Below are 21,527 nucleotides of genomic sequence, written 5' to 3'. Positions count from 1 at the left end.
GCAGGAAAGATGTGATCCATCTGTCATTGTTCCAAAGTGTCGTTGCTATAGCATGAATAAAAAAATAAATAAATCAGTGCTGCTTTTCCCCTCTTTCTTCATTAACCTTTAGGTATAACATGCTCCCATTTCAGTGCAAGCGCAGTCTTACCAGAGAAGATCTGAGCTCTAACAATCTCATGTTGATTTACTGCTCTCAGTCTAATTAGTTTGGAAATACGCCATTTGTTAAAGAAAGACGAGGAGCAGCCTGTCGCCTGCTGTATTAATTACTTGCCTCTTTAGCTAATTGCTTGCCCACTCTGTTAGGGAAAATTGTCACTGATGTTTGGAGTTGAAGACTGAAGGGGAAGGAGAGCTTTTGGAGGGAGGCTGGGGGAGATGGGATGGCGCTAAGAGGCGGAGGGCTCGGTGCTAACGCTGCCTGAGATCTCTCCGGGGATGAATACCTCTGGTACAGGGCATTTCCCATCAACTGAGGGGTGCAGGATGGGTCGGGTGGGAAGAGGGTCAGTGGAGAGCTGGGCGACCTCGGGCAGCACGGCGCCTCTTCCCGTCCGCCCAGCCGCGCTCAGCCTCCGCTCGCCCCCTGGTGGAGCAGCGCGGTACTGCATGGCATGGAATGGCACATGGCGCCGTGCACTAGCGGTACCCTGCCCGGTGCTGACGCTGTTTTACACGATCTCAGATCCTCGCCCCTTTTTTCCTCTTTGCTACCCTCTATCCCCTCTTCACCGTGTCCCTCTAACTTGCTTCCATCCTTGCACCACCTCTCCCCCCGTCCCCAGATGACCCCGTTACCACCTGGGATCCCCCCACTTCATCGAAGGAGCAACTCAAAAGCAGACACCACCAACATAACATCTTTATTTCAACGATGATAAAGAACAAATAATTAAAAGAGAGGACACTAACACAACCCCCAAAGGCACTCTAAGCTAACTGGAGCAGTTTGCATGAGTCCCTTCCTGTAGTACACCATGCAGATGTGGCTCCAGTGCCCATTGCAGACATAGACCAGAGCCATAGAGGGACCCATGGTGGTCATGGGGTGGCTCAAGCCACCCTCCAGAAAAGAAAGGCACTTCTCAAAAGGCAGTGCTGCTCCACCCCACACACACAGAGCCCCAGCACCAGGGATGAAGTGGTGAAAAATTTTAATCCCTTAACGCAGTAGGTGGATGTTAATCCTACGCTTCACCTAAAGCCACTGAAATTATGAAGGGGACATGAAAATTCCAAAACAGAGCAAAGCCTCCCCTGCCTGGGGAGAGGGAGTAATTTTTTCCCTTTAGTTGGAGACAAGCAGTCAGGCACTTGCAGCCAGGCACTTGCTCCCCTGCACAGGGTTCACAGCATCAGTCACTGGTTCCCTTTGACTTCACTGTGGGCTGCTTCAGGAGGCCCTGAGCTGCCCCAAGTCCTACAGTCAAGGACCTAGCCTCTGCTCCTTTATTCTAAGGAGGCAGAAAGTTCACAAAGAAATGCTGAACATGGTGAAATCACACTGCTCGAGAGGCAGAAAGTCACACAAATCACTGCTGAGCTTCATTCTTCCATCAGCAGTGAGTACCCAGACCCCTGCTGCCTGGCGGAGAGAATGGAATCATGGATTTCAGATCATTTCATTGAATTTTTCTTCTTTTTCTCATTAGAAATTATGTCCAACTCTCACCCAGAGGCTGAGCCTCCAGCTGCTGAGGCTGGAAAAAGCCAACAGGGCTGTGTCACATCTTCCATGACTTCATACCTCCTGCCACGTGCAGCAGGACCACTACCCAAAGCCCTACCTTTCAGAGAGGATGAGCCCCAACACTCAGTCCTCTGCCCTAAGGATGGTCCACCTTAAGGCCAAAGCAGTTGAGCAAGGGATTTTGGCTTCTAAAGGCACAACCCACCTTTCTGGCATGGTCTCCTCCTGTGGTATGGCAAATCTATGTCACTCCAGTGCCACCAACCACCGCGTAGGGGAACAGCATGGATGGCATTGAGTCACTGCTGGCAGCAGCACTGACCTTGCTAAGGTTGCTTTTGGTAGGACTCTCAAACCACAAAGAAATGCTGAAGAAACCCAAGGGGCTGCATTCTCCCGTGCAAAGAGTTTGGAGGATCAGATGAGGCCCTGGGGGCTGTGCTCAGGAGAGGGCTGCAGCAGGGCCAGAAGGACACGCTGCAGCTGGGCCAGGCGGGCATGCAGTGAGGTGCTGGAGAAGAGCCTGAGCTGGAAGGATGGGTCAAGGGGCAGGATGGAGATCAGCCACCAGCACCAGGTTGGGCCATCAGCAGAAGCCTGGAGGGGAGAGAGGGAGAGAGCTGAATAAGGAAGAGTCATTTAGTAACCAAGATCATCCCGTCCAACTGTCCACCTACCATTAAATACCACCCAATAAACCACATCCCTCAGTGCCACACATTTCCCCTGAACCCATGAACAGAATCATAGAATGGCCTGGGTTGAAAATGACCTCAAAGTTGTCACCAACCACTAGACCAGGCTGCCCAGAGCCACATCCAGCCTGGATTGATGCATTAGTTTCACAAAAACAAGGTCAAATATCCCACTAGTTCTGAATTTCTGTTGCCCTTTTTATATTTTAGTAATAAACGTTTAAAAAAAAAAAAAAAAAAAAAGAGAGAAGTTCCATTAATTATATACATAAACTACATTATATAACTAGCTTATATGCATCCCAAAACAATTCCACTTCACCCAATGTGGCCCAGGCAAGCCAAAATGTTGGATATCCATGCCCCAGAGATCTCTGCCCCCACAGCATTACCTGGATGTCCTCTTCCTTCTCTGGCAGTGGCCCATGCTGCAACAAAAGGTGCCTGGAGGCAACGTCCCCGTGGTCCCAAAACCTCTGTGCCAGCTGGTAGGTGCTTTCATGCAGGCTTTGCAGCTCCTGCAGCTCCTCCCCAGCCACCTGGGTGGAGGGAAGAGGAGAGCAGAGAAGGATGGGTGAGGAGCATGGTGCCCACCAAAGGCACCCACCACACTGGGGGCTCCTAACCTGTTCCTGCTCTCACCTTCTTGTCCTCCAGGTACTCAATGTCAGCTGTGTTGTAGCCATCTCTGTGTCCACGTCTCAGCACCCGGAACCTTCGCCCACCGATGGTGTCCACCAGCGACCTGCCGTCTGCCAGGAGCTCCAGCTGCCGGATCTCCAGCATGCAGCCATAGTCTGCAAAGCTGGAGGAGAGAGGGAGAGGAACGGGGCCTGAGCAGGGTGTTGACATGTGAGAGCTGCCTCCTCCTGCATGCAGCATCTCCAAGGAGAGACGTGGTGCAAAAAATCAGAAGCTAACTCTGCTAGCACTCATTGCAAGAGGACAGGGAACAATGAGAACTTCCTTGGGTTTGCCTGACGCAAAAATGGCTAAGGTCCTCATGCTGCCTTGATGTCCAGGTCTGAATACCAACAAAAAATTCACCAAAGGCCATAAGAAGTTATTTATCCCATCTCTCTCGAGCAGGAGGACTTAAGCCCCAGGAAGACTTTGTCCTGTAAGTATAGGAGTTTAATGGAGTCCTGGGGTAGGAGCCTAAAGGCTGAGCCCATCTGAGATCAGGGAAAATGCGACAAAAAGAAGCCCAGTGTGCTCCTGCAGCTTGTAATGGGCAGAAAATGAGAAGGATGGCCACTTTAAAGGAGACAGAGGACAAGCAGGAACGGTGAAGCTCAGAGATATCCTCCCCACAGATACTGCCTCTGGGTGACACAGGATATGAAGTTGCCCCACGTTCTCCCTCTATTCCAAATTTTAGAAACTTGGGATTGGTGCAGACAGGATTAAACAAGTTGTGGCAGAAGGCAGCAGCCTTGCCCTGGCGCTCACCTTTTCCCATTCTCATATATGCACATGCCAAACCTCCTGGTGCCAGTCTCCTGGCACCGCCGGATCATCAGGCGGTAGCGGGGCTCAAAGATGTGCAGAGGGCAGGCCACACCAGGGAAGGACATCGTGCACACAAAGATGGGGATGTTCGTGGTCAGGCTAAAAGAAAAGAGGGGAGACTGCTCTGAAACCCTCCCCCCCAAAAAACAACAGAGGCTCTGGGTCAGCTCCCATGAACCCACAGAAAGCGATGCTGTGCTATAGACCACCATGGTGCAGTCCTAGAAATGGGACATGCCACCTGAGAAGCCCCTCCCACACCCAACACACAGGGCAGATCCCTTACTTGGAGAGCTCAGCCATCTCAGCCCGGTGCAGCTCACGGCGCTCAGCCAGCTGTGCAGGGAAGGCAGCCAGCATGATGTCCTGCAGCAGTAGTGTGGGGCTGTAGCTCCCTGCCTTCAGGTACTGCAAGAAATGAGAGATGGGTTGGACAGAGCAGGAGGGGAACCCTGAGGCTCTGAATCATGCTCACACGTATAGGAGCTGAGGGTAATTTCAGCTTAGAGCTGTGAAGAATGAGGTCCATCTGGGAGGGGGGTTGGGGGGTCATGCAGCAGGGCTGCATCAGCCTTACAAGACCTCCGGACTCAGATCAGACCCAGGACTCCATCCAAGACAGCATCCTGTCATTGACACTGATGTGATCCATCCATGTATGGCAACCTGATTTCCCCAACAAGCTCATCTGAATCTCTTTTCATAAAAGATGAAATCAAATCCCCAGGCTAGCAGGCTTTCCATCCGTTTCCATTTTAAAAAGTAACTACCATTAACTTTCTTCTCTCTGCCAATCTCTATCTCTGATTCTCAGTCCTATTTACAATCTCACTCAATCACTGGGACATCTCATGGAAACAAATTTCCTGGTCCTAATTATCAGCTGTCAGGTCATTCCTGCATGAGCAGAGCTGACATCCCTGGGATGGGCACTGAGTCCTTTCCCACCTGTCTGATCCCCACCCCAGGCAGGGGAGCCCCAGCCCTCCCCCAGCCCTCACCTCTCGCAGGCTCTGCTTGCAGAGTGGGCAGTTGGGCCGGTGGTCCAGGCAGCGCTCCAGGCACTCCTTGCAGAAGGTGTGTCCACATGGCGTCGTCACTGGCTCAAAGAACATCCTGCAAAGGAGCCTCTGTCACTGGATTGAATGGGAAAGAGCATGGTGATGTCCAGGAAGAAGGTCAGAGGGCTAGGAGTTCCAAATCCAACTTGGGTTCAGCTCCACAAAGCACCTGCTGCATGCTGATGCAAGCGAGGATGGAGCTGCAGGCACAGCTCCCAGCCCCATACCTGCATCTCATTGCAGTCCCCTTTGTGCAAGTAGGAGGCTTGAAAAGATTCCACAGTAAGATCTTAAGGGATTTTGCTTCCAGCAGGATCGAGTGTTTCCCACATCACCTCCTGCAAACTTCAAGGGGAATCTACAGTGATGCTGCAGGGCTGAGACACTGCTGGAAGCTCTTTCACACTGTGCTTCCCAAGCCCAGGCAGCACACAGCTACACAATTCGCTTTCACTAAAGCTGTGTTAGCCAATCTTTGCTTGCAACTCTTGTTAATTAAATGTGAATATTTATTCCATTCATTAGAAGCCTGATCTGAGACTGTTGGATTTGCATAATGAGTGAGATGGCAATTATCCAAGGTCAGAGCTCCCCATCCCTGGGGGTCCCCATGAATCCCACCAGTGTGCGAGTTCCCTCTTAGCTCTTACTTCTGCCAAACCTTACTTCACAGCACTGGGGACTGTGTTTGATATTAAGAGGAAAAGAAAGATGCAAACCAAGAAGCAGAACCAGGTGGGTGCTGATTTTTGCATGGTTCTGTGTGGAGCCACGAGTTGGACTCAATGATGGATGGGTCCCTTCCAACTCAGGATGTTCTGTGATTCTAATTTCTCATCCAAAAAGCAGCCAGAGAACTCACCTGATACAGAGGGAGCACTCCAAGTCAGAAATGCTCAGCAGGTCCTCAAGGGGCAGCAGGTTACTCATTGCTGCTGTTTCCTCTTCATTAGCTGGTGGCAAAAGGAGAGGAGGAAAGAAAAGAAAAAAAAAAACAACACCTGTTTCAATACTGAAAATTAAGCTTTGCTTTCTGACCTTGTTCTGAGGTGTGAGGAATCAACTCTTACACAAATCGCTTCAGAATTTGAAAACAAAACCACTGGGTGATGCAACATGAACCCAGCCAACAACCCATCCATGCTCAGCCACAGCTCATACATCGGGGGCAGAGGAAGGCAGCATCTCTTCCTCCTCCTTCTGCAGGGAAACTGCGGCACCAGAAGGTGAAGCAGCCCAAAGAAGCCACCAGATGGAGGTCTCTGCTGTACTGCCACAGGGGATCACCACTGCTTTAGGGACAAGGGCACAGTGGTGATGGGTCAACGGTTGGACAAGAGGATCTTAGCAGTCTTTCCAACCTTAAGGATTCTATGATTTAGGCAAACTCAGATGCTTGCTGTCCTGCACAAGATGGCACTCACCTTCCTGCCTGTCCTCCCTCTGTGCTGCAGCCCTTGGAATTCTCCGTTGTCCCACGGGTGTTCCCTGGCCATGCTCAGACACCACATCACCCCTGCCAGCCTCCAGCTCCTCCTCCTGTTCCTGGGCATAGCAAGTAGAAAGAGCAGACTGAGTTTTTCTTAATAGCTCCTAATGGTCTGAATCGTTCTCAGTTGTGTTTACCAAGCAAAAAAAAAAAAACACCATTAAAACTGAAATTTTCTAGGGTTTTTTTTTTCCTGAATGTTATGTGACATTTGTGTTTTAAACAGCAGTCTGAAGTCTTGTGAAAAATACTGCAGAATAAAACTGGAAGAGGGCTGGAAACCAGGAGGAGCCTCCTCAGCTCTCTCACCACCTGCTACACAACTATGTGCCCACGGGCATGATTCTGCACAGCTGCCCTTTACCATTCCCATCACTGGGAAACTTCAATTTGGGGTGTACCAAAAGAATGCCAAACCCCATTGCAGCCTATATTACCTGAGTTTGTGTGGAGGAGGATGCAGGATCCCCCTCATCCTGCTCTTCCTGGGGACCTGATGAGCCCTGGTGGGCAGCACATGACTGAGGAGCATCCTCCCATGTGAGAACCTGCAAGGAGAAAGCAGGGCTCAGCAGGGTTTCTGGGAGGAGATGTGTGACCCAGAGACCCCAAAGCAGACCTGGGCCACTGCAGCATCAGGGCTGCTTGTTCCAGTGCTGGCTGAGTTCAGCAAACTTACATCAGGGAACATCCCTGAGCAATGGGAGTGCATGGGATCCACCACTCTGCAGACCCACATACCTTCTCCATCTCTCTCTGCGCAGGCTGGAAGCAAGGATTGAGCATCAGGCAGTGCCCCCATGCCAGCAGGGCTTCAGCTCTCCGTCCCATCTCCAGGAGCACCTTCCCTTTCCTGTAGAAGCTCTGGAGAGCACAGAAAAACCTATGCTGACTACAGGCCAACAGCCAGCTGAGAATGTGCCCCTTGTGTGCCCCACACAAGGGGGGATTCACTCCCGCCATCACTGTTGATGGATTCACTCCCTCCGTACAGAGACCTTGTGAAAGGGTAAAGGGCTTCTGCCTTGAAGCTGCACAGTGATTGACAAACATGCATAGAAGCCCCCAGCCCCAAGCTGTGGTCCTGCACATCAGCATTCTTTACGTCCTCACCAAGAGCATGTGAGCAAAGATCCTCCAATTAACACTGCAGAGAGCTTGTGTCCCATATTAGCAATTAATGAATTTGAGTAGTCTATTTCTGAAGCCAGTAGCTGTGAGAACTCAGGATTGCCTGTGAACCACATGCTGAACCCAGCAACCAGTAACTGGTTGGATTAAGATGTATATAGGTTGCTCTGAAAGTAATGCTTCCTATTTATATCCATGGAAACCAAAACAGATACAAAGAGTACAGTAACAGTATTTGATAGAGCAAGTTCTCAGCTACAAAGCACTATTTTTCACTACCAATAGTTATACATTTTCACCAGTGATGAACAAGAGCCTGCATGCTGCGCTCATATAAATCTACACCAGCAGAGGTGACCACTGTTACTGTTTCTACTGCTGAAATGCACCACTCACTGCCACACTGTGCTTACATTCACTGGTTGGGCTCCATACAAGCACCAGTGAATGTTCAGTGAGTGTCGGGACCAACATAATACAATAGGAAGCGTTACTTTTGGAGCAGCCCTCATAGATGAAAGTTAAATTATCCACATCCGCCCCTGCAGCTAAAAAGTCCTCTGCCTTCTGTGACCAGCAAAGGGGAAATCCCCAGGGGGAGAAGAAAAGGGGGACATCACTCCCCTGTGCAGTGAAGTGAGGTTCCCAAACACCACCACACCCCCAGCTGCCCTCCTCTGCTCACCTCGCACTCCATGGGCTCAGCCCTGCACACAGCTTCCAGGTCCTGCAGCGCCTCTGAATACCGCCCCAGGGCTGCCAAGGCCTCTGCCCGGCACAGACGCAGGGATGTGTCCTCCAGGGCTGCAAAGAGAAAGGTGGGTCCTGGTGCCAAGAGCCCCTGCAGCACCACTGCCGTGGGGCTCAGTTTCAATCACAGCAGGATCTGGACCATAGCCCATCTTTTTGGGATACAGTACGTGCTCCCCATAGAGGCTGTCACCATGAGGGTCTCCATGATGGAATTCGGGGCAATGTGTCACCCAACAAGCCAGCAGCTGGGGACTGCTGTTCCAAAACACTGCAGCCTTTTGGAGCCACCACTGCTGTCCCCAGACGGGGGCAAACCTATGGGTGCAAAGAGGGCTCCCATCCTCCCCACCAGGTGGCTCTGAGTTCCCACGTGCAAGCAAAGGCTGAAACAGAGGAAAGGAATTAGGGCATCCAGGCTTGTATCAGCATGGTATCACCAATGGGATCTCAGCACCAAGGGGCGCTCACAGAACAGCACCCCAAAGTGCACATGGGGCTGTACAGGCTGGGCTGCAGCTGGGCACCACGTGCTCCTTGTGTGCCTACGTGCACATGTGTCTGTGTGTGCTGTGATCAGATCAGCATGCAGCACTTCAGGAACTGGCTGTGCCGGAGTTCAGCCCTCTGCACACGTCTGGGGATGAGATACTGCAGCTCCTAATGACGTGCAGAGGTGAAAACACGAGCACAAAGTCCAGGAGCTTATTTTCCACATCAGCAAGCACATTCAAACATTTACAGACTGTCAACAAAGTGACTGATTTAGCACAAATAAGACACGTAAAATCAGGCAGCAAGTTCTGCATTTCTGTGACACTGCAGCTATTTTTGCTGTATGATATCACCAAGCATCAGGGACGTGAGCCAGCTGGCAGCACAATGCCAGAGGAGCCCTCCTGTGTTACACCATCCAGAGCACTATTTGGTTCACTTTGTCAACCTGCTATTTCCTGTTTTTCTATTCCCTTTGGCCACATGGTGTCCCAGCAGGCTCCGTGCAAAGCCCACAGCTCCTGCCCTGAGCAGCACTGAGCCCCAAAGCACCACTAACTGGCACAGCCCGAGAAGCACCTGCACATACGGGTCTATGGGAGCTGCCACTGATCCCTATTTCCTCATTGTCCCAACCTGGACTTCCCCCAGCCAACAGCAAGCTGAGCACGCAGCAAAGAAAGACCAAGCACAGCCTGCAATAGATCACTCTTTCTACTCACAGCTAATTGCAAGACAAAAGTCAGCCCATAACACAGGGAGTAATGAGCACCATGCGTGTGTGTTTGCTCCGAACAAAGGGCACACAGGACCATGCAGTGCTTTGGGAGGTTGCACAAAGGGACTACAGCTCACTCCCTGCTGGCCCTTTGCTTAGGGGTACACCCCAAACCTCTTGGGCTCATCCCACAGCAGGTGAAGAGGAGGAGATGCTGTGCTGCAGAAGCAGAGCTCGGTGCCATAGAAACACTGCTCATTCTGAGAGGACCTTCATGCCTCTGCTCCCCAGCCCCCCTGCTTCCCAGCCGTGTTGTGTAACCCCACTTGGAGCAGCGTCACTCTCCAAGAAATCCACTTATGGACACACAGTAAAGCAGAACGACCTCCTGGGCCTGATCCCAGTCTTGTACATGAATGTCTCCTCAGTGCCAGGTGCAGAAGGGGGTCAGAGGGCCCTGCTGAGCACTGGGTGTGCTCAGTTTCTGTCCCCGACTAGAGAAGTCTCAGTTGCTTTCCATCCCCCCTACCCCCCCAGGTGCTCTTCTAATGATACACTGAATACTCTGGGAAGCTGTGGAACTCAGCTTTGTCAGCTCAGCTGTTAATGAGACCTCCTTCCTCTCCAGCTGCTGCTGACACCAAGGACGCATGGCAATAGGACACCAAGCCCTGACCCTGGGGATAAGCAGCCACTACGGCTTGGGGAAGGCCATGTCCCTGTGCTGCTGATGGTCTTCTGCAGGGGTGGGGATGATCCAGAAGCAAAGTCCTGCTTTTGGTGGTGTTTCTGCCCTCTCCATTCCTTTCCAACACTTCTAGCACTCCTAATGAGCTCCCCAGCTGTGTCAGCACAGAGGTCACACATGATGCAGGGACAAAATGACCTGCACTGGTACCCACCTGCTCCAACAGCACGTCCTCATCCCTGTACAGCCCCTCCTGTGTCATCATCTTGTCAGCCCCTCGGGCCCCACGCTGCTTACCCATCTCAATGCCCTTCTGGGCCATCCTCAGAGCATCCTGCAGGTCCCCACGGGCAAGACGACTCCGGATGCGTGCTGCCAGCCTGGCCGAGCGGCTCCCCCTCTCCTCGTACTTCTCCAGCAGGTTACAGAGCACCACGTTGCATCTCACCTCCTCGACGCCCAACAGCTTCAGCCGGCGATGGCACACGGGGCAGCGGGAGGGCACGGCCCCGCCGAGGCACGGCTTACAGAAGGAGTGCCCGCACGATACGGTCACCGGCTCCCAGAGGAGGAGGCGGCAGGACGGGCAGCGCAGCACCTCCGCGCTCCCGAGGGGCTGCGGAATGGGGCTGCCCACCCGGGGTGGGGTGGAAGGGTCTCTGCTCATGGCTATAGCCTCCGAACGCCGAGACGGCCTCGGGGCCGCATAGCCGAGGCTCAGCCCGTTCTGCCCCGGGGCGCCCGGCGGAGCGCTGCGGTGCCGGAGCTCGGCGGTACGACGCCCCCCCTCCGCCCGAACCGAGGGCCGCCGGGATCGCCATTGGCTGCCGCCGCCGCCGCGCCGCCCCGCCCCGGCCGCGTTTCGTAACGGAGTCGGCGGCACCGGGGGCGGTGCTGAGAACGGCGTGGGGGGACCGGGGGTGGTCCGGTGTGAGGCATCGCGGGGCGCCCTGGGGGAGACCGGGGAGCCGGTGTTTGATATTAGTGCCTGGGGGGGGGTTCTATATCCGTTCGTAATACCGGGGTTCCGATGTTGGATTCTGGGGAGCAGCCCCGGCCCGCTGCGAATGTGTCCCCGGGAATGTGGGGAGGTTGGGATGCCTCGAGCGCATCTCCTGCACTGCGCAGACCCCTGCGAGATGCTTTAGGGGAAATGGGCTTCCCTCCTCTGCAGGTGGATCTGCAGACCCAGAGCTGAACCAACCCAAACTCTGTGATGAAAATCCCCTTCCCGGTCCCACGCTGAAGTGACGACAGCTCTCCTATTGCCGGTGCTGGGAAAAACAGCCAAAAGCAGCTTAGTAGATCAGACTTTATGTAAGGATGATGCACATTCCCCACCGGCTCTTTTGTCTGTCCCTAAAAGCCAAACAAAGGCAGAGCAGGCTGGGAGAGATGCTCAGGGAGGGAGGTCACCATTGGGGCGGGAGCGCTGGCAAAACCAAGGGAGGGGCTGGCAGAGTGTGGGGCTGCAGAACAGGTTTGGTTTCAAAACCTGCTGTGATTTCATTAAACAGCACATGAGCGCTCTGAAAAGTTCAAATCCTAATTACTGCATGTGTGCTCCAAGGGCTTTGCATTTTGCATAGGATTTCTGCAGGTAGGGGAAGCTCAGGCCCTGTTCAGCAGCAGTGCCCCCAGGCCCCCTGCCCCAGAGCTTTGTTCAGGTTGGATATTAGGAACAATTTCATCTCAGAAGAGTGGTGAGGCAGTGGCACTGATGCCCACTGATGGGATCCATCATCACTGGAGGTGTTTGAGAACCGTGGAGATGTGGCACTCAGGGATGTGGGCAGTGGGCACAGTGGGGTGGGCTGGGGTTGGACAACCAGGGAATCCTCACCCACCTCCAGATCACCCCTGGAGCAATGCCTGTTCATGAGCCACGCTACTGGGGTTGATTTTAGCTAACATGACCTACATGGCAGCATTGTGCCCACAGAGTGCTCCCATCACATGCTGGTATGGCTCAGCCTGGAAGGAAGCAGCTCCCCCTGGCTCCCTGGAGACCCGGAGATTGGTGAGGGTGACAGAGGGTGACCTGTGCTGTCCCCAGGTTTTCTGTTCTGCACCTCCTGATTCACACCACTGCTTTTGCATAATGCACATAACAATCCATCAGCAACAACACACCATCAGAATCCAGGCTTGTCAGCACCACTGCAAGGATGGATTGTTTTCTTCGTTCCCGTAAGTGCTGAGCAAGTGCTGAACTCCAAATGCTTTCGCTTGTCACTGGGGTGTTTGTGCTGACTCAGGACAGACTGCAATAATAATAATAAGAGGTTTAAATACTTAATGTTAACCATTCTGCTGGCCGGGTGAGGACACTGAGTTTTGCAGAAGGCTGTGGCAGGGCACAATTTGCAGAGCACAATGGGATGTTTTTCTCTGTAAATGCTAAAGGTGGGACACTTGTTTGCTTGCTTTTAGCACATAAATGCTTCTTGCAAGCAGTGGCATTTGTTTCTTTCACATATCTGGCGTAAAGGAATGGCACAGAAGTGGTAACTCTCACGTATGGGGCACACAGAGCTGTTTCTCTGGGCAGGAACACATGCTATGCACACCATGACCGTGCTCCACACTTTCTCTGCTCTTCCCATCACCTCCTGCGTGGATGAGACTTCCATCAGACCTGAAAATCCTGTTGTACAGAGACAAGTTTCCCCATTTCTAAAATGCCAGAAGGAGGAAAGCGTCGGCATCCTAGCCAAGAAGTGGCAAAGGGATTGCAGTACGGCCACAGCACAGGGATGCAGCACAGCTGGATAAGAGCCAGAGCAGCCTGCATAGGATGATGCTCTCCATAGGATAAGGCTCTGGGCCGTGTTTCTGCACCTGTGCAGCCCTGCTCCTACCTGGATCCTGGCTCGTCTGCATGCAGCACCCTTCAGAGTTTGGCCAAGGAATGACTTCTACACCTCAGTACGTGCAAACAGCACGCAGGGATCATTTCATCACACGCCTCCCAGCGTGTCAACAAGCACAGCAGCTTCCTGGAATTTTTGCCATCTTTGCATCATCCTGTTTCTCTGTCCAGGTCATTGTGCAGCTGCCAGGTTTCTCTGTTTGCAGCACGCAGTTCAGAGCCAGCTCTGCTCAGTGAAGGAAAGGAGGGAGGTGGTACAGGAGGTGGCTGTGCTCATGGCTGTAACACACACCTTTTCTTTCAGCTCTCTGAAGGAGATCTGTGCCTGCTTTCTGTCTGGTGGCTGCAGCACTTTGCCACACTGCTCTGCGCTGAGTCGATGCTGGGCAGACAGCAGTCACATCAATTACAGCGTTGTTCCTGAGCCCCAAAACTCAGCTGTTCCTCTGTAACAAGGATCAGCTGTATGCAAGGTTGGGGAATTGAAGAAAGCTTTAATATTTTCCTTTAAAGAAAACTTTAATATTTTCTTTTCAGAGTCATACAGGCTGTGCCCGGGGCATCATCATTCCTAGACGAACGTGTTGGCTGTCACATGGACAGGGCAGACAGTGCTGTGATGTAATGCTTTCCCAGTGCTCATGTAACTGGGCATCCTGGAGATAGGAGAGGAAGGAGGGGGAACTCAGGTCTGTATCTGGCTTGTACCACTCATACAGACTCCTTGGCAATGAGGGGAGCAGAGCATTGTCACACATCTTGCAGCAAGTCCTATAGAAAACACACATAGGTGCTCTTTTCCATGGGCACAGATGCAGAAACACTGAAGTCAGAATTATCCCCATTCTCTGGGTGGTAGCCCCGGGATGTGTGGCAAAACCACAGTGCAGGATACCCATGGTGCAACCATGGTGCATGGTTACAATCAGCTCATTGGTGTTCCAGGAACAGCTGCAGCCCCCCATCTGCAGGAGCAGCATTTCTGCCTGTGCCTTCTGCCCATGCTGGGCATGGTTTCCCTGGTCTTTGGATTCTAGGTGCCCACCCAGCACAGCTTTGGAGGGCTCAGAGTGCTGTTTCTCCATGGATTCATCACCCTTAAGCCCCTTCTGGTGGACCAGCTGGAGGAAACTGCATGTGTTCCTTCACAATCAGCCCAGCACTGCTGCTTTGTGGATGTTACGAATGCACTGCAGTTGGGTTTGGAGAATAAGAGCCCCTCTTTGCTTTCCTGAAAGAGCAAACATGGGAGTCAGAGGAGAAGGCAATTGCAGAAGAGAAAAGAAAGGAGTGCTGTGAAGGAGTGCAGGATTGCTACACTCAGAGCCGTTTTTATGAAAAAATGAATCCAGACACTACAGTGAATAAAGCTCCAGTGGAACTTCCAGCTTTTCATTATAACATAGCAACAAACAGTTTACACCTATTTAGAATGAGAGGACAAATTGTAGAAGAGCTCAGCACAAAGTCTCCAGGGAGCCAGAGTGGAATGAGAAACTCACCCACCCAATGCACCCTCCGCTTGTGAAACACGTGTTCTGATGTGGTTTTCCTTTTCCTACTATTTAGCCCTAAAATAGAAGGGTTGGTCTGTAGGAAGTCTCTGCCCGGCGCCCTGCAGGGATTACCAGATCATAGCAAGGCTGCAGGAATCGGCTTTTCTGGGAAACTCGGGACTTCTGACTGTTTCCACTTCTTGGTGGAATGAAAAAAAGCTGCTCGCAATTTTCCATGGAGGTCACTTGGGAACAAAGGAAAGATTTCTGTTTGATCTGTACCTCGGAGAAGCTCGTTTCCATACAGGACAGTTTATGTAACAACACGCCCTTGTTTGCTGAATGCAGCCCCGAAGTGCAAGATGGAAAATTTCGTAGCAAAACAGAGGTCCAGCCTTTCTGATCTGAAATCATTCATATTCAGAGAATAATAATTAAAAAAAAGAAAAAATGAAAAAAAAAAATAAAAACCAACACTGTAAGGGGGCATTTCTACAATAAATGATGCAGAAATCCATCCTCTCTCCATGCCCAGGGTCTCATGGCAGCTGTGCTTGTGCAAGGTTTGTGCATGGTCCCTTCAGCTGCTCTCTGAGCACAGGCTGCACACCTCCTGCTGCCTCGGGGAGGTTATATAAAGAGGAGAAGATGTGTGTAAACAAGGCTTGCTTAAGTAACTCCCTGGCTGCCAATTTCTCTTGCTGTCTCCTTTCCTACTCCACCCTCCCCGAGCTGGATGGACATGATGGGCACTCGGCACGTCTCTGTCTGTGCTCTGCTCCCTGCCATCCAAGGGCACATCCAAGGTTGGACTTTTCATAAGTTTTGAGCAGATTCAGTGGTTAAACATGCCAATGGGGACAGATTTGGTGTCCAGCAGGGCTTGGGAAGTGCTCAGCCATCACAGCCTGGGCAAGCCAGAGGTCATGCTGGGGGACACCTCTCTGTCCCCAGCCACTGCCACCTATGGGGCCATACAGTTCACTCTGCTGAAGGTCCTCAGCATCCCCAAAAGCCAGATGTTTTGCTTGTGTTTTGCCTCCTGCAGGAAATGTTACTAAAGCTCTTGATACAATTGGCTGGCATTGATGCTTGTGCTATAATCCCATTCATGTCACCTGGATGCAAACCAGGGCTGAGACATAATGAGGAGTTATGGACCATGGGTGATTTGAAATGGTTTGCATGCCTGCAGCTTTCTGGGGAAACCTCATGGCTTCAAACCAAGGCAGCACACTGTGATGTCCAGAGCACAGTGCAGAACATGGGATGGAGAACCTTTGGGGCTCCTTTGGTTGCTCACACAGCCGTTCACTGGAGCTGCTTTGAGCCACAAAACTGATGCTGTATTTGCACAGAGCTCTGTGCACTGCCCCAAGAAGGGCCCATAAAACACAGTGAGATTTTCCCTGTCTTGTTACCCCCCAGCACCCAGCAACACAGGGATGTGCACATGCTGGATCTGAGCACACGAAGCTCTGGGATTTGGGGCAACATGAGGATGGGTACTATGAACATTGAACCCCAGAGATTCCCACCCTGTGGGAGCAAAGCCCAAAGGCACTGTGGGCGTTCTGTGTTTGGATGCAGGCTGCATCCCATGCATGAGTCCCACGTACCAACATAGAGGGCGGTGGAGGCTGCAGTGCCCTATGGGGCTGCTTTACATTGAGGTGTCCTTGTTTCCCTGACCACAATGCACTTAGGCTCAGCCTTCCAGAACCCACTTTAGCTGCTGGGTTGGTCTGTTTGTTCTGTCTCCATGTTTTCCCTTTAATCTCTGCGCTGGTTAATTAAGACAACATTCCTCAGCATCACTCCTACTGTTTGCTGTGGTTATACAAGAGCCGGCTGCATTTGTTCTGAGAACGCAAAACTTAAAGCCAAAAATTCTGTGGTTTCAAGTAGAATCCTCCAGACTTTGACTGCTAAACCCAAGTTTGTTCGAAATAGTCACTATTGAAGGCGAGAGGCCGTTCGGAGGAAGCCTTACCCAACACCCCGCGAGTTGTTATGAAACCCTCGGCCCCGCTGCCACTCGTCCCAGTCCCGGTAGATGGCAGTGACAGCTCATTTTTCCCATTTTTCCCTTTTTTCCCCGGCTCTCCCAGCCGCGGCAGAGCACGGGGCAGCCACATGCTCAGCATCCTGTTAGCATCCCCCAGTTTGGGGTTAATTTTTCCCCTGCGAGTGCTTTTGGTGCGGTTTCGATCAATGGGAAATGCCATCCAGCCATAAGAGTTTCTCTCCATCCTTTTTCACGATCTTGAGCCAGACCTGCTCCCCACCACCTGCCTTTTCATAGCTGTTTTGGGGACGGGCAGCTTGTTGGGATGAACAAATAACATCTCTCTTTGGGGTCCAAATGCTTTTATTTGGCTACCAGTGGCCAGCCCCCTCCAGCATCCCCAGCTCCTCGCCATGCCCAGCAAGTCTATTCCTGGGCTTCCTTCTCATCGTCCTCAGCACGGCCCTGGTCCTGGGGCTGGAATAAGAAGAAAAGCAGCATGGTGAGAGAGGAAAGAACCTGGGTGCTACTGGGTGCCTCCAGGTTCTGAATGCCCCCCAGAAGCAGCATGCATGCAGTGGGTGGTGCTGGGGAGCTCCGCTTGGGGCACTCTGGACACTTACCTCCTCAGTGCTGCTGCTGCTGCTGCTCCTGTTGTCACCATCCCCAACTCCCTGCAAAGAGGAAAGGGTAAATGTCACCAGGGGCTCTGCTCCTCACCCATCCCCCTCACCCCTCCTTTGCTATTCAGGATGGGGAGAAGTTACACAAACAGAAAGAGCCAGGCTCTGAGCTAGCTGTCAATGGAAAAGCCACGTGAGTTCAGGCTGCAGACGGCTCAGCATCAACCACCAGCTGTGAACACCACGAGTCAGGCACCACTGTCCTTCACAGCCAGGATATAAATTAAATCTTTTGAGGCTTTCAAAATCCTCCCACAACTTTTGTACAAAGCAACCATCCCCATGCCACCAATACCCCTTTCTGGGGCTGGCCCTATCCTACCACACACCAGTACCAGCATACCCATACCTTGTCCTTTTCCTCCTCTGCCTCCTGTTTTCTTTCCTCTTCCTTCTCCTCTCTCTCCTTATCTTCCCGTCCAAACCCTACAGTGGGCACAGGGGGAGGGTCATTAACAGTAGCACCCTCAGGAGGGTCCCTCCCCAGCTCCCATCCCACACTCACATTTCAGGATCGTGGACATTTCACCACAGCCAAAGGGCTCTGGGGCACGAGGTGCTCACACCTATGGCACACAGAGGGGAGGGAAATCATGGGATTTTTTTCAGGGATGAAAATACTTCCTTAGTCCCTGCTGTATGTAGAGACCAAGCATGCAGGGAGATACCTTAATTCCACTTCCAAACCCACCTGGGAGCAGGTGGAAACCACAGAAATATTCAAAATATTTTAAATTAAGGGTAAGTAAGGCTCCATACTTCAGGGTTCTGGAGAAGCAACAGATGAGAGACATCCCCCAGGGATGGGATGAGAGCAGGAAGGGAGACAGAGGCAGCAGCAGTAAGAAAACTGAGCATTGATTAAGTGCCTGAGCAGTGACAGACGGTGAAGAAAGCAGCTCAGAAGAAGGCAAACAGATTTCTTTAAAAACAGAAAGAACAAATAGAGCCCCCCCACCCCAAAAAAAAAAAAAAAACCAGCACTGGCAGCTTAAACCCTCCTTCTCAGACACAAAGAGCAAAATTGGCACCTGTGGCAGAGGGAAGGCAGCAGGGCAGGGAGCAGGGCCATGCTGCAGGCGGGGGCACTGGGGTCGGCCCTTTGCCCCAGCACACAACTGGAGAGCAGTCTCTGCTCATCACTGGTGGAGAGAGGCAGGAGGTGAAGGCTTTCAATTAATGTTTTTAAGCCCACAAAATGACACTGTCTGTGTGCAGTGAAGCACAAGGCGGCCTCTGGGTTGATAACACTGATCTGTGTTTTCCAAACACGCTCCAGGAAGCCGCAGGCAAAGTGCATGTTGGGGCTGACAAAGGCACAATGGGTGCAAAGGTAAAAATCTAATTAATAATGAATAGCAATCTACTTCGTCTCCGTAATTTAGAAGTGCAGCTCTTAATTATAAATAATTACTTTCTAATCTAAAATCATTAAAAAGAATCAAACATTAGCGAAAGGAAAGGCAGCCCCTTGGAAGGTGCAGCTGATTCCCTGATGCTGGGTGCCATGCACCAAACAGCAGCTCCTGCTCAGCCCCAGACCCACGGGGCTGCCTCTGCTTTGTGCCTCCATGTCAAATAGGCAGTCGTTCACCACAGCCATACGGGGCTCCCAGCCTTGAATGGAGCTGTGAGCTAAAGCATGGGCAGGTGAAGCTCAGCTGTGCTGAGCTGTGATTTCCCTTTGCAGCTGACCAAAGCATTGGTGCACATGGAACAGATCGCTGGGAAAGCATTCTTAAACCAATCCCATGTGATAGCATGTGCGGTCCCAATGCCTCCAGGCACAACTGAGGAGCACTGCAGCCCTTCCCAGAGAGAACAGGGCATGATGTCCCATCTCCATCCATGAGATGCCCCACAGCAAAGCTGACCCAGGGCTGCTCCTGCCTCACCCTGCACATCACCCCACACTTCTACTCCCTTCCTCCAGCCCACAGCATCAATAAGCCGGTCTGTAAACGCCCACAGCGACATCGATGATGGAGGAAGGTGTCCTACCTGAAGCAGGAAAGGTGAATGGGCTCCTTGGCATCTGCTGGCAGCAGGCAGTGTGGTGGCTATTTGAGCATTGCGGTCTCCTCCCCAAGTCTCATTTTGGGAGCAGAAAAACTGGCTTTGCCACCCGCCCCGGACAGCACGTGACACTGAGAACATGACCAGTCACATTCACGCCTATGGAGCCTGGCAGACATTTCTGCCTCCAGCATGGGCAGAAGCACTGAGCTTGACCCCATACCAGCTCTTCAGGGCACTCCATTACACCAAGGGCAGAGCCCTGTCAGATACAGAGGATGGAACTTGGAGGTCTCCTTAGAGCCAGAAGGCAAGAATCTTCACCACCAGGTCTTTGCTGCCTCTTCCCAGAGCATCACAGCCCAGGCAGGGCTCCTTCTGCTCATCTTTGCTGTTGGCTTCTGCTCCAACATATCATTAAGCAAATAGCTGTCAGCAGAGAGCAGTTACCAGCAAGTCTAAACACTTGCATAATGTGCTTCCCCTCTAATGCAATGCCCTCGTTTCTAATAGCACCAATATGGGATAATAACAGCAACAATAATGTCAAGAAGGGCTTGTGTACCTGAAAGCTGATTTGTTTTCTCCACCTAATAAAAGGTATTACCTCTCCCACAAGATTTGCCCCATTTAAACCCTTCAAATCTACAGCAAAGTTCCTCCCACAGTAATTACAACTGTAATTGTAACTCATGTGCAAGATGACCCTGGGTACCCTGCAGTAGAGCTGCGGCTGCACAGGGGTTACCCACCCCAAAAACCTGCCCATGGATGCACTGAGCTTTCTGGACTCATAGGAGTCCATGCTGGCCCCAAATACAGAGCATGAGTCCTCCCAGCAAGGTTAGATCAGAAGTAAGAGGTAGGCAAGGTGCACAGAGATCAGGGTCAGGACGAGCACGAGGAGCACGAGGAGCACGACACCAGGTCATTGCAGGGCAGGGAGGATGCTCACTGTCAGGATCAGCTGGAATCCAACCCTGCGTGTCCAAACAGCTCCTGCCATCCCCTGATGAGGATACTCACCCACAGACATGGTGCTTGACCTTGTTTTGAAAATCATGACCCTATTACAGCAGTCGCTGCTCCCTGCCTGCCCTGCCAGGCTTGTGGTATGATGATGGGGCACATCCGTCATCCTCCAGCCACAGTCAGGAAGGGCACAGGGACATGGGGACACAGAGCACCACGCCAGGGCTGTGGATCCTAGGGGCTGCCCCAGCCAGGCCACAGGCAACAGCACATTGTAACATGAATTTGATTGTCATCATGTGATGGGAAATCAGTGGTCCCAGACCACAAAGCACACCTGAGCTCTGCTCTCAGCCTACAGCAGGCATAGAGCTGCCCACAGATAGTGGAAAGGAACATGGCAGCCAGCACCCAGCATCCGTGCAATGAGCTGCTGTCAAAGTGCAGAGCTGCACTCCCAGAAACATTGATTAGCACAGGACTGGGCATTTATGTCCTCCCACACTGGATTTGATTACTGTGCTAAGCAGCCTTTGGCTACAGAAGACCAATCTTTCTGCTGAAATCACATCACTACAGACAACTGTTTATTTATGATCCAGCGTGTGTACCTGGGGAAGAAATGCCACAGCCTTCCTCCTCCTGCCACAAGCTCTCCTCTTCCTGCTCCTGAGTCAGAACATTTAATTCATGCTGTGGGTGATTCACAACACCTGGACACCCATCCCCTCACTCACAGCCACCAGCACTGCTGGCACCAGAGCTGCTGCTACTTCCAAATGAGCAGGACAACCACTCGCCCCTCCTGCGTCAGAGGTTTCGCTGCTGCTGAACGTGTGTGTGTTAATAATGAAAAGTGAGTCCCTGGGAATGTGGCTGGGCCAAGGCTGGGAGCACGTCGGGAGAAGCAAGCCTTTTTCATGTTACAAACCTTTCCACAGCAGCTGCCAGGAAGCAGCATTTGCAGCTGCAAGTAACAGAATCCCTCCTAAGGAAAGAAAATAACTGTGGGAGGCTTTTTCCCCCTCCCAGCTCCTGCCAGCATCTCAGCTATCTCTTATCTATTCTCAGCCACCTCTCATCTCTCTGAACACCACCAGAAGTTCTCAAATCACTGCCAGCTCTCATCAGATTCACGAGCAAGTCAAGGCTGAGCAATAAGACCTCCAGACAGTTGGATGGTGAATTCTGATGCATCCTTTGGGTAGCAAGATTTCAACAATTGTAACTATTTCTGTTGGTAATCTA

The 21,527-nt window shown here is 51.9% G+C and overlaps 1 protein-coding gene and 1 long non-coding RNA gene across 2 annotated transcripts; both read right to left on the bottom strand.

Moving 5' to 3' along the window:
• Positions 1 to 849: 849 nt before the first annotated feature.
• Positions 850 to 11,344, bottom strand: LOC125700362 (LON peptidase N-terminal domain and RING finger protein 1-like). Its single transcript, XM_048960900.1, is given in 13 exon segments — positions 850 to 2,290; positions 2,781 to 2,927; positions 3,031 to 3,193; positions 3,841 to 3,999; positions 4,187 to 4,308; positions 4,902 to 5,016; positions 5,824 to 5,914; positions 6,386 to 6,506; positions 6,888 to 6,998; positions 7,192 to 7,314; positions 8,267 to 8,385; positions 10,530 to 11,199; positions 11,201 to 11,344. Coding segments are annotated over 13 exon segments (2,265 nt in total). The 3' UTR covers positions 850 to 2,110.
• A 5,609-nt stretch (positions 11,345 to 16,953) lies between these two features.
• LOC125700351 (uncharacterized) lies at positions 16,954 to 19,377 on the bottom strand. Its single transcript, XR_007379875.1, has 5 exons — positions 19,293 to 19,377; positions 17,797 to 17,857; positions 17,641 to 17,717; positions 17,232 to 17,282; positions 16,954 to 17,085 (listed from the first exon to the last, which is right to left on the bottom strand). It is a non-coding gene; the product is annotated as an uncharacterized LOC125700351 (long non-coding RNA).
• Between the last annotated feature and the right edge of the window lie 2,150 nt (positions 19,378 to 21,527).

Source organism: Lagopus muta, chromosome 14, assembly GCF_023343835.1.
Source record: "Lagopus muta isolate bLagMut1 chromosome 14, bLagMut1 primary, whole genome shotgun sequence".
NCBI lineage: Eukaryota > Metazoa > Chordata > Aves > Galliformes > Phasianidae > Lagopus > Lagopus muta.
This window is presented reverse-complemented; position numbering and strand designations above follow the sequence as displayed.